The following is a 12,984-nucleotide window of genomic DNA, read 5'->3' on the forward strand; positions in this document are numbered from 1 at the left end:
ACCAGCATGACACAAATAAATGATTATTGTAAGCAATCGACATGCTTTTCTTTCCTGGTTTAAATGGCCAAAGAGTGTATTTATAAATGTATGTTATATTCCCTTTATTGTGGCTTCTCTTCCTCTCGTGGTAAACCACTCAGTAGAGTTTCTCACCTCCCCCCATTTCAGATCCAGGCTCTCATTTTCTACCATGGTCAAATTGAACTGTGACACCAGGGATCAAACTGAATTCAATAGCAGTGTGCTCTGTGTGCTAATCTTTTATTCTGAAATCACTTCAGATAGTGGCCTATTTTTCTTAACAAGAAAGCACTTAAGTTAATTGCTCTATTAGAAATGTACAGTAGCTCTTTCTAATCTGTAGGTAGCTTTCCATGCATAGCTGCTGCAGTTCGAAACACCTGCAGCAAAAACAATTTAGGGGAGTGAGGGAAGCCCCAGCTCTGCATAAATTAAAATAAAAAGCTCAAAGTTCAAAATGTTATCCGTGACACTGTTGTAGATAGCTGGAACAGACTTAAGAGAGTTGGCTTCTGCTCCATGCCCTACTGTTATCCAAAACATCATACAAAATTCTTTGTAAACTAATTTAAAAGGTGTCTTGTTTATTTAGAAGCAACTGTGTACAGTGTTTGTTCAGAAAGTAGACCCCAATCCAATTGCAAACCAGCCAACAGCTGATTTTTTTCCTTAGAAAGAAACATTGCCTAATATAGCTCATAGAAGCCAAACACCAAAGACACAAAGTGCTAAAGATAAACAGCTCAATCCTCAACTGTTCTGGCCTCAATAAAACTACTGATGTACAAATTTGGGGTGGGACTCAACTGTCCCCACCTGCAGGCTTGTCTCAGCTCCTTGGCTATTACATGGTGAGGTGCTGAGATGTAGTGTGACCTTCTGTGCCCTTAGGAACAAAACGCTGGCTTTCTTATAGCCCTAATCAATCAGTTCTTCTGAAGCTTTTCTTTCTAGCAATCACGGGAGAAAAAAGAAGACGAACTGTTCTCATTTTACCGAGCTAGTGAATTCAGAGAGACTACAGGGGCAATGTTATTGAATCTTTAAAGGCATTCCAAGATACTCCGTTCTGGTGTAATTATCTTATAGATGTTTATTATACTGCATAGTAAAGGGCTGATTTCAGTAACTTAAACTGAAGTGGCACGGTAAAACGGTATATTTTCATGAAACGATTTCTCAGAAGTGTCAATGGATAGTACACTATCAAGCTGTGAAGGTACAAAAGTTCACTGTTCAGCTGACCAGTGTGCCAGGAATATTAAGCATTTGAAACAGTATTATTATCTCTCTGTACATATGAAGAACTGAAAGGTGAAACTGGTTTTGACAGTTCAGTTCTCACTACACTGCGTCTTAAAAATTTTTAAACCATTGTCCCCAAAGTGTTTATTTCGGTATTAAAATATAGGTGACACATATAATTAAGAATTTTAAATAATAAATGAATAGCTAAGGCTTTGTTCTTACAAACACTTAAGCATTTGCTTACATTTGCTCATGTAAATAGTTTCATGGAAGTCACAGAAAGAGATCCTCAGCTGCTGCAAATCACTCTGCCCCACTGAAGTCGGTGGATTTACGATTATTTGCACTGGCTGAGTGTCTTGCCCTCCATGTGTAGAAATTGTGGTGGTATGTGTGATCTCATAATTGCTACAGACTCTTATTATGAGGTACAATTAGCATCTAAGTTAGTTATAACCAGAAATGAGTACCTTAGAATGCCTTTAAGGACTACTCATGTATCTAAAGGGACTACTTATGTCAGAGGTGGACAAACTATGGGCCATGTCCGGCCCATGGGACCCTCCTGCCTGGCCCCTGAGCTCCTGGCCCGGGAGGCTAGCCCCCGGCTCCTCCCCTGCTGTTCCCCCTCCCCCGTAGCTTCATCTCACTGTGCTGCTGGCACAATGCTCTGGGCAGCGGGGCTGCGAGCTCCTGGGGCAGCGCAGCTGCAGAGCTTGGCCTGACCCGGTGCTCTGTGCTGCGCGGGTGTGGCTGCCTCCAGCCGGGCGGTTTGGCTGTAGTGCCTCCAGCCGGGCGGTTTGGCTGTAGTGCCGCCAGCCACCAGTGCTCCAGGCAGCGTGGTAAGGGGGCAGGGGGGTTTGGATAGAGGACAGGGGAGTTCGTGGGGTGGTGAGGGGGCGGGGGTGTGGATAGAGGTCGGGGCAGTCAGAGGGTGAGGAACAGGGGGGTTGAATGGGGGCAGAGGTCCCGGGGAGGGGGCAGTCAGGAATGAGAGGAGGGGTTGGATCGGGTGGCAGGGGACAGTCAGGGGCGGGGGGCCTGGGGGCAGTAGGGTGACCAGATGTCCCAATATTTGGGGCTTTCTCTTATATAGGCACCTATTACCCCCCACTCCCTGTCCCTATTTTTCACACTTGCTATCTGGTCACCCTAGGGGGCAGTCAGGGGCCAGGGAGTGGTGGATGGGGCAGGATTCCCAGGGGGGCCATCAGGGGGCAAGAAGGAGGAGGGGGTTGGATAGGGGTCAGGGGCTGGGCCACGCCTGGCTGTTTGGGGAGGCACAGCTTCCCCTAACTGGCCCTCCATACAATTTTGGAAACCCGATGTTGCCCTCAGGCCAAAAAGTTTGTCCGCCCCTGACTTATATGCATAAAGTTAAAGACACGCGTAAGTGTTTGCAGGTTTGGGGCCTATAATGATTTTCTATTGTACAATGAAAAAGTAGCAAACTACAAAATAGTTTCAGAGTAACAGCCGTGTTAGTCTGTATTTGCAAAAAGAAACGGAGTACTTGTGGCACCTTAGAGACTAACCAATTTATTTGAGCATAAGCTTATGCTCAAATAAATTGGTTAGTCTCTAAGGTGCCACAAGTACTCCTTTTCTTTTTACAAAATAGTTTAGTTACAGTGGAGGGTTATGGCAGGAGTAACATGATTTTTTTTAAAGATACTTAAAGAGAGCCTGAGTCTGGCAGTTAATGGCTGAATCTTGTAATGGTTATTAACTTATATTGTTGAGTTAGATATTTGAAAAACACTTAGAAGATGGAAAAACACTAACAGCAATAAATAGAATGTTGTGAAGGAGAAGCAGGAGGATACTAAAAAAACATTTTAAGCAGAATAAAAGGGGAAAACGTCCTGATCCTGAAGAGATCCAGTAGATCTCGATATAGTCTCCAGGCAAAAAGTGGGTATCCCATCACTTGGGATACTTAAACAGAACCTGTCAAATTGAAAATCACATTTCCATCTGAACATTTTGAACCTATCATTGTTACAAGTAACCCTTACGATGATTGGATTTGTAATATTTTTTTCCTGTTCGTTTGTATGCATTGGACAGCCATCTTTGTTTTGTTGGTCATCAGCATCCTGCTGTGAGGGGTGCTCATATGAATCTCTTGTCTTCTCTTGTCTCTAAAAGAAAGTGTTTAACAGTAACAGTAGCAACAAATCTGAAAGTGCAACTGAAGAGACAGCAGGCAGGCATGTTTATAGAGAGAAAGGAAAGGGGCAAGACGGGGTGGGGCTAAGCGTGTTTTGGGTTTGTTGCTCACAGACACTTAAACACAGCTGGGAAGTAGAAAAACTTTAATTTTAAAATGATTTTTTTTTAAATAAAGGGTGCTTTAAAAAAGAATGCCCCTCCACCCAAATTTTTTTTTTTAAAAATCAGTACCCAAGATCTCTTCATGACTGGCAAAGGGATCTGTTGGGAAAGGAGCTGTGATTTTTTTTTTCTTTTGCTGGCTGAACTGAAAAATTGAGGTTTAAAAAAATCATTTTGAATTAAAAAAAAAAACATTTTGTTTAACCAAGAACAAAATGTTGGGTTTCTTAATTTTGATGTTTTTAAACTTTTTCTTTAAAAAAAATTGAAGTAAAATTCGAAACAAAAACTCATTTTAAAATGAAACACTTCTGTTTGAAAATGTCTAGATGAAATGTTCTGATTGTTTTGAGATTTTGTTTTGTTTTCAACTGAACAATTCAGCGAATTGGACACATGGTTTGGTTGATCTGAATGTCTTCTGACTGAATGATTTTAGCAAGATTAGTGCTAACCAAAGAATTAAAAAACAAAACAAAAAACCATTCTCCTATATTTGCTCCACTTATGGCAATGGAAGGTAACAATAATGGAAAAATTAGTGCACTGTGGCCCCAAGCCTACATTTCCATGCAGGTGCGGGGGATTTGACTACATGGAGATGATTGCAGGATCAAGGTCTATGTCAGCACAAAACAAGGGAAATCAATCAAACGTAGGAAATATGGTTGCCCTTTTTGTACTTTTGGAGCAAGCACAATGACTTGCAGTTAAATTGAAATATTTACAGCCTTTTTATTTTAATCAGTTAAAATAAGAATATCCTTGGGAGAATCTTCCCTTCTCAGAGCCCCAGCCCTCAGCAACATACCCTGCTTTCACACACTAATACCCATTGGGTAGAAGCTCTAGCAAGGACTTGGTAGGTACCTCCTTCAGATTAGAGGATGTAACAGATGTGTGAAGTGAGACCTAGGCTTGCTATGTGGAAGGATGTTAGGTGATGAGGTAATACAGTAAGGAGATTAGAGAGATTGGGGTTGAGATATTTTGTCTAGGAAGGGGGATTTTAATTTGTTTTTACACCAAGTAAAAAGGGGCTTTGCACTGTTTTAGGGTTGTCAAGGAGACAGTTCTGTGGCCCCGTGAGTATCAAGCTGATTCATAAGATTCAGGCAGTTAGGTACACAGCTGCAGACTTTTGAAGCTTCCTCTCCTTGAATTATTGGTTCCAGTAAATTACAGCTTTATAGGTCAGCTGAGGTAGTATACAATTGTCTGTGTGCTTGGCTCAAAGGAAAGGAAAGAGCAAGAAAGACAGACAGAATATTCTGGCAAACCTAGTTTTTGTCTGTTTTTCTCTTTATGGTTAGGATCATTGTTAGTAACTGGGTGATTAGATGTTGATAGTCATTCAGTATGTGCCATATATTCATGTTCTTTATCTGTTAATGTACAAAAATCAATCTAATTAATTCTCACTTTACTAATGTGCAAACCTAATAATTCTAACTAAATCATTGCAGTCGTTTTCCCACTTTGCAGCAAATCTGTAATAGACCAAATTACCTGCATTTTGCTCATATTAAGACTTAATTATTGTTACAAAATCTACCACAGTGCATTAGCTAGAGTACAATACATTGTATTGTTACTGGTATTCTATATGTGTAAAAAGAAGGGTGGGGGGAAAATATACTCTGCAATTCATCCTTGATTTCTTTTTTTTAATCTGCTCATAGGTCCCACTCATGCAATCAGCTCTGGGTGGGCAGTCCCTTGCTCTGGTAGTGGGGCTTCGTTTGGGCACACTTCTGCCCATGAGGAGCTCAGTGCAAGACTGGTGCTTTTGCTCCTTTGCAAAGTTAAGCAATCTACAATGGTAATCTTAGCTACATAGCGTATGGACTACTCTTTGCTATAAAATAAAGAGCCACAACATTTACTTTGATTTTTAACTCTGTAGTGGTGAATATACTACATAGCTCAAGCTTATTGGCCTTTGTGTGAAGGAATCAATCTTCTCAGAAATAGTGGCAAGGGTTTAAAGAGAATGGAAATTGGCCTTGATTTATATAGAGTCAAGAAATCTATGTTTTATCTATTTATTATTAATTGTATTTCAATAGTGCCTAGAGGCCCCAGCCAAGATCAGGGCTAGTCAAAGGCTGGGAAAAAAGTAGTAGTATTGTCCTCACTTTATTACAGATGGAGGACTCAGGCAAAGACACATTCAGTGACTTGCTCAAAGTCACCCAATGTAATTTGTGGCAGAATCAGAAGTTGTATCTGGATCTCCTAAATCCCAGTGTGGTTAATGAACCACTACACTGTCCCTCTTCCCCAAACCACCACTCTTCCTAACTGAACACTCTTATGTTGTTTGGTTTTTGTTTTGTTTTTTTTGAGGTAATATTTTGGCAGAGGGCAGATAAACACTGTGGTAGCTTCCTCATTATTTTGCAAATGTATCTCATTTTTTACGGCAGTAACAGATTCTCTTGACTAGTCTATAGCACAAATACCAAAATCCCATCAATGACTAAAGTCTGCCCACTGTTTTTTTTTTTTTTTTTTTCACTTGTGATCTGTGTGGATCTGCATAGGAAATCTCGTGGCTAAAAATGTTCATGATTAATTGTAAACCTTATCAATTGTCTTTGAATGCAAATTATTGTAAAAACTAATATGCTACATTTAGTTGCTCACTGTATTAGCATGCTGGAATTTTCAAAATGAAGAACTGTGAAATAGCAATTGGAGTGCTGAATGGGTAACCGTTTTCAATTTAAATATAAAATATGTTTACCATAAGAAGGCCAGAGCAATGAATGGGTACCATCAGTGGAACTATACTGGGGATTTACTTATACTGAACCACACAGATAGAAATGCGTGAAATTCAGATCTTTTATCGGCAGGTGTAACCCGTATGGAAATCTCTAGACTACATTAAATAATGATGTAAATGGTAGTGTAATAATCTGGTGTAAGAACATAAAACCAGCCATACTAGGTCGGACCAAAGATCCATCTAGCCCAGTATCCTGTCTTCCGAGAGTGGCCACTGGCAGGTGCACCAGACAGAATAGGCAATTACCAAGTGATCCATCCCCTGTTGCCCACTCCAGGCTCTGGCAAACGAGTAATGTTAAGGAAGACTCAGTAGAGAGAGCATTTATAACTCCTGGGACATGCAACAGGGGGAAAGGCACACTGCCTCATTAGGGACTTGAACTCTGGAACCTCTGATTAAAAGTCTGATGCTCTACCAACTGAGCTGGCCAGGCAGTCTATAAGTGACATCTTGGTGTCATTTAAGTCAGTGGAAGTTTTGCCATTGACTTTAGTTAGGCCACAATTTCAGCATATGTATTTCTATTGGGCTTATCTCTGTGGCGCACTGAGAGAAAGGGGGATGTAGAAGGAAAAATAAACGATGTCTGAGCTGCTGGGGAAGGGCAGAGGGTCTTCAATGGTTTATATCAGAGGGCACATTTTCCGCCCACACTTGTCTTCTGCAGTCAGAACTAACCACGTTTTACTGATCTGACTCTACCCAGATTATGTAATTTTCTTAGTAACACCACATTGTTTCAAGGTTTTTTCTTGGTAATCAGTCATATTGAATAAAGTGCCCAAACAGTTATTCAACTAGATTTTTCCTGAGGGCCATAGGACTTAAGATCAGAGTTCAGGCTATCTTTTCGTATAAAAAGCCACAGGCATGTCTATACTAGAAGTGCTTCACCAGTATAGTAATGCTGGTATGCAATACTGGCAGACGCTCCTAGTGAGGACACAACTATAATGTCAAAGGTGTGCTTTGTACTGGTGTAGTACAACCATCCGTAACTTAATAAGCTGTACTGGTAAAAGCATAGAGACTTCTGCAGACACAGCTATGTTAACCAGGGGTTACTCCTCTTCATGCTGCTGACCAACATAGCTCTGACAGCAGAAATCTGTGGTATGGACCTGGCCCCAGTCCCTAGCTTTGCTTCCATTATAAGGGCATGTCTACACATACAGCGTGTCTGGTAAAGACACTCTATGCTGACGGGAGAGAGCTCTCCTGTTGGCATAATAAAACGACCTTTGTGAGCGGCAGAAGCTATATTGGCGGGAGAAACTCTCTTGCTGACATAGCACTGTCCACACTGGCCCTTATGTCAGTGTAATTTATGTCACCGGGGGGTGGTTTATTCACCTAAATTCTGCTGGCATAAGCTGTAGTGTAGACATAGCCTAGGAAACTCCAAATTGAAAGGAATGCGTGCAGTGTTGATGGTTTTCACTGACCCGCATGTTTGCTTATGCAGCAACAATCAAAAATGCAAACAACAAAAGGTATCTATTAATGCATATTTCGATATGTTGCACAACTACTCTCTCCAGGTATTAACAATCAGCCTTTTAATTATTCTTTCATCATCAGAGAAAAGAAACAGCTCCTAAATTCCAAAGTCCTCTCAAAGGTACAGTGCCCTTTTAAATCTCTCTTTTTATCAAAGGTTTCAGAGTAACAGCCGTATTAGTCTGTATTCGCAAAAAGAAAAGGAGTACTTGTGGCACCTTAGAGACTAACCAATTTATTTGAGCATGAGCTTTCGTGAGCTACAGCTCACTTCATCGGATGCATCCGATGAAGTGAGCTGTAGCTCACGAAAGCTCATGCTCAAATAAATTGGTTAGTCTCTAAGGTGCCACAAGTACTCCTTTTCTTTTTATCAAGAATGCTTCCTGCCACTGGGTAAGATTTGCAGGTTTCTGGCTCACTCTAGGACAACCAGAAAAAGAAAAGGAAAAATCTGTGGCAGGCAAAAGTTGGGGGAAGGGAGGAATCCCATTCGTTCATATACACCCCACACACTGACCAGTATTTCCTGTCGCATGCTTTTTATTGCCCCCTATCTGGGCAGATATTGGATCACAAATATTTAAAACAAGAATTTCCCCCATAAACCAGTAATTTCAAGTGACTTGCTACAGACCTCAATGGCCCTACCTTTTTGTTTTTTGCTGCTTGGTGTGTGGGGGTGGTACAGTGTATTATAGGTTTTTGTACACTTTCAGGAGTGAAGTATTGATCTTTTAAAATCTGGAATGGAATATAAAAGAATCTGGTTTAGACTGATGAATTCAGCCGTGATTTATACTATCAGTTTTAAGTAACCTCTCTGCCCTCAACATTCTTTCAGTGTGAATTGAGCCTTGAGCTTCTGTGTACCTTTCACAATACAGCCATTTATAGTAATACAAGTAGTGGTAGTTTACAGCTGAAGACTGTAATGACCTCGTCATTGTTTGTTGAAGATGAAGAGAATTTATGGCATCTAGTGTGTATAAATTGCTTATTCCTCTCAACCTAGTCACAGTGTTGACATTTCTAGGCTATTTAGTAAGATGACCATATTTTCCCAAAGGGAAAACATAACACTGCATGGTGCCGGCCCATGGGTCCCCCCTCCTCTGTGCGAGCCCCACCTCCCTCTGCCCGCCTGCACACGGGGCCAGGCCAAGGCTCACCTCTTCGCCCTGCACACGGCGGTCACGGCCCAAGCCACTCTCCCTAGTCCTCCCTCCCACGCAGGGCAGGTGTTGCCACTTCCCCTCCCCCAGCATGTTCCTCCGCACCCCAGTAGGGACTGCACCTCCCCCCCCCTTTTTTTTGCAAAACTGGGCATTTCTCCCATTTTTCTCTTGCTAACTGATCATCGGTTGGCAAGAGAATATGGGACAAATGCCCAGTTTTGCGCAAAAAAAAAAAGTCGGGATGACCTGGACAAAAAGCTTAAAAAAGGGACTGTCCCGGCCAAAACAGGACCTATGGTCATCCTATTTATAAGTTCTGGTTTTGGATTTCTTTTTTTATTCCTCTATTTGCAAAAGCAGAGAAATACCTCTTTAGCTTGCTAAAGACACATGTTTACATTTTAAACTGAAGAAAATAAACTTAGCTCATTCTATGAGATATTCAAAAAAGATATTCACTTACCGGATATTCAAAAGTGTTGTCAGAAATTATAAACAATTCTAGGCTTTCAACCAAAATTCAACAAAGAATTCGTATCAGGTGCTATACAAAACATTTTTACAGTGTATTGTCTTATTGCTGTGTAGAGAAAATATAAACAACTGAAAATAATATTTAATTGATTTAGCTAAGTATCTGTGTATGTATCATAGTTTGATTAGCTCTTGGAACTTATTTGGTATTCAAATTAATGAGTTAAGGACTCTGAAGATCAACTACTCAGTCTTAGCAGGTGTGGAAAGGTAGGTTATTGGCAAAGTACGTTATTGGCAAGGGGATTGTTTTCTAGGTATTAATACTTGTTTATGCGCCAGTAATGAATCTAAGATTCCTGTGTTTCGTTTTTCTATGAACACTTTACGCTTGTTAGGACAAGGGAATGGCATTTCTAGCTGCTTTAAGACACATACTTGAACAAAGGTCACATACAGTGCAGGCAACTGGAGTTAAAACTACCTCCTACTTCCTGTCAGGTTGTCCTTCTGCAGAGTCAGAGTAGTGATTAAATCTCAGTTCAAACTTAGGTCTGAACCTCTGATCAAAGACTATATCCCACATCTTTTGTGGGGTTTCTAATGTAGAATACAGTCCCCTGGAGGACTAAGCTGCAATCAACCACAATAACTTCTTGTAACACCTAAAACTGAAAGCTTGATAGAGCATTTTAGCACATACAGAGTCCCTGGTGCAGCCATTCCGCATCCCGTGCAGACTGCTCCCATTACCTGCAGGTATAATTTGTGTTGTGGAGGTAGGCTCTACATCAGGGGTTCTCAACCTTTTTACCATTGTGGGCTGCATCCAATGCTATCTGTATGGCCCTGAGGATGTCATATGGGCTGCAGCTGTGTGATGATTGGACCGCAGGTTGAGAACCGCTGTGCTACATAGTGCCACTGACTTGTTACATGGCTCCATGGCTTTTGCTATGTTAATGAATGTCTATATAATCACAAAATCAGTAAGGCCTGAGTCTGGTCCCTTTGGTAGGAAACTTTCATCAGTTTTATGAAAGTATGTGTAGCAAGCCTAAATGCTATACTTAATGTACCAAGCAACTGAGAAATAGTAAAGACCTGTATTTCAACAATATATAAATAAATGTAAAATTTAAAAGGTCTCAAGTAAAGTGCAGACTACTAGATTGTTCTTGTTTTGGGCTGTAAAACCCACCACAGTATCATAAAGTCAGTTTCCTGAAGCTGCAGCTTCAGCCTCCAGTTTCATTTTTAAATTCCCTTTGCTGTTGCTGGTATCCACGGTGACTTCAGTTTTGCAGTGGAGCTTGATAGCATTCTTTTAAATGGCAATATTCCATCCAACAGCACACTGGCTCTTCAGTGATCGTATTCCAGATGATGTACATTTGGGTGACAGTGAATGTTCAGTTATTATATGGCAGTGGGGAATTGCCTATATATCTTAACACTGCATTTCCAGACTTTTTGACACTTGATGTTTTTTTCTTTTTATGGTCGGAAGATTTAAATGTTTTTGGTTGTATGTTGGTTGCAGTAAATCTTAGGATCCTTTCAACTTTAATTATTTTAAACAAGTTTTCTCTGTGGAAATTTCATAGGTTTTAAATATGAGGGGCCCTGAAAGTTGGCACAAAAAACTTTATTGGCTAGCTGCATCCATGTTTAGAAAACTTTGGTTTTAAAGTATAAGTGACCAAGATTTCATGGCTACCTTTGGCAGATTTTTCTGGCATCTAATGTAGGGTTGCCAACTTTCTACTTGCACAAAATTGAACACCCGTGCTCCACCCCTTCTCCGAGGCCCCTCACCCTGCTCACTCCATTCCCCACTCCCGCTGTCGCTCGCTCTCCCCACTCTCACTCACTTGCTCATTTTCACCGGGCTGACGCAGGGCTGGGATGCAAGAGTGGGTTATGGCTCCACTTGGGGGCGTGGGCTCCTGGGTGGGCCAGAAATGAGGAGTTCAGAGTGTGGGAGGGGGATCAGGGCTGGGGCACAAGGTTGGGGCATAGGGTGGGGGATTGAGGGTTCCGGCTGGGGGTGGTGGCTCTGGGGTGGGACTGGGGATGAGGGGTTTGGGTTGCAGGAGGGTGCTGTGGGCTGGGACTGAGGGGTTCGAAGGGCGGGAGGGGGATCAGGGCTGGGGCTGGGGCAAGCGGTTAGGGCCCAGGAGAGGGTCAGGAGTGCAGGCTCCGGGTAGCGCTTACCTCAAGCAGCTCCCAGAAGTGGCGGCATGTCCTGCTCTTGCTCCTATGCAGAGGTATGGCCACGTGGCTCTGCGCGCTGCCCCGTCGGCAGGTGCCGCCCCCGCAACTCCCATGGATGTGGTTCCCGGCCAATGGGAGTTGCGGGGGCGGTGCTTGGGGCTGGAGCAGCTTGCGGAGCCCCCAGGCTGCCTCTACACATAGGAGCCTAAGGGGGGACATGCTGGCTGCTTCCTGGGAGTCGCGCAGCGCAAAAGCTAGCAGGGTGCCTGCCAGCCCTGCTGCATGGACCACCAACCAGACAGTCAATGACCCAGTCAGTGGTGCTGACCGGAGTCACCAGGATCCTTTTCGACCAGGTATTCCGGTTGAAAACTGGACACGTGGTCACCATAATCTGTTGGGCTGTGCAAATGCAAGTGGCTTGTTTTGGGGTATGTTAGGCTAGTGCCTGGTGATAATGGACCTGAGGGGCCAAAGGGGCATAAGGGAGAAGTCTGGATCCAAAGAAAAGAACCTTTCCTGGTGAAGTGCCAAACTGAACTTGGGGTTGGTCTAGAGTTTTGTGGTTTTATTTTACTGGGAACAACCTGGACCAAAGAGAAATGGACCTGAGTCCTATTCTTGGAGGCACTTTCTAATCTTGTCTCCTTTGCTTTGGTTTCTTCTCCTTTAGCCCACTGCCACCCTTTTTACTGCTCCCTGTATGCTGTCTTCCATGTCCAAGCCTTCCCTGGCAACACAGACGCGAATCCAAAGCAAACACTCATCTGGAACCTCGTGTGCCCTTAAACTTTAAAGGCCAATTCCTCACCCCTGCTAAATTTCCTTTGTGCTATTCTGGTGCTGTAAGGTGGTCTTTAAGCTGCCCTCAATGGGCAACTGGGAATTCATCTGTTGTGAGATGGAATAAACACAAGATTACTTTCTTTTGTTTCCAAAACAGGTCACTAAAGAATGGAGAAAAAAGTGAGCAGGATTTATCCAGTTTCTGAGCCAAGCACAATATATTTTCTACAAGTCACTTGGGAAAAAGACCTAGGCACTGGCTTTATTATAACACTTAGCGATGGTCAGTCAGCATGGACTGGGACAGGTAATATTGAAAACAAAAGATGAAAAGATGTTTTTTTTTTAATTATACACTCTTTTCCATTGGCTTTTGAGCAGTGTTTCTTGACTTTTTCTGTGACCCCATGTTACATTAGAAGA

The 12,984-nt window shown here is 42.4% G+C and overlaps 1 protein-coding gene across 3 annotated transcripts in view; it reads left to right on the top strand.

The window, feature by feature from the left end:
• The window catches only part of XRCC4 (X-ray repair cross complementing 4), a 284,419-nt gene that overhangs the window by 25,058 nt on the left and 246,377 nt on the right, over nucleotides 1-12,984 (top strand). For all 3 annotated transcript variants that reach the window (XM_074952809.1, XM_074952811.1, XM_074952810.1), the window contains exon 2: nucleotides 12,719-12,868. In XM_074952809.1, coding sequence (XP_074808910.1) covers nucleotides 12,730-12,868 — 139 coding nt within the window. In that variant the 5' untranslated portion in view covers nucleotides 12,719-12,729. The remainder of the gene's footprint in view (nucleotides 1-12,718; nucleotides 12,869-12,984) is intronic.

This window comes from Natator depressus, chromosome 5 (genome assembly GCF_965152275.1).
Source record: "Natator depressus isolate rNatDep1 chromosome 5, rNatDep2.hap1, whole genome shotgun sequence".
Taxonomy (NCBI): Eukaryota; Metazoa; Chordata; order Testudines; family Cheloniidae; genus Natator; species Natator depressus.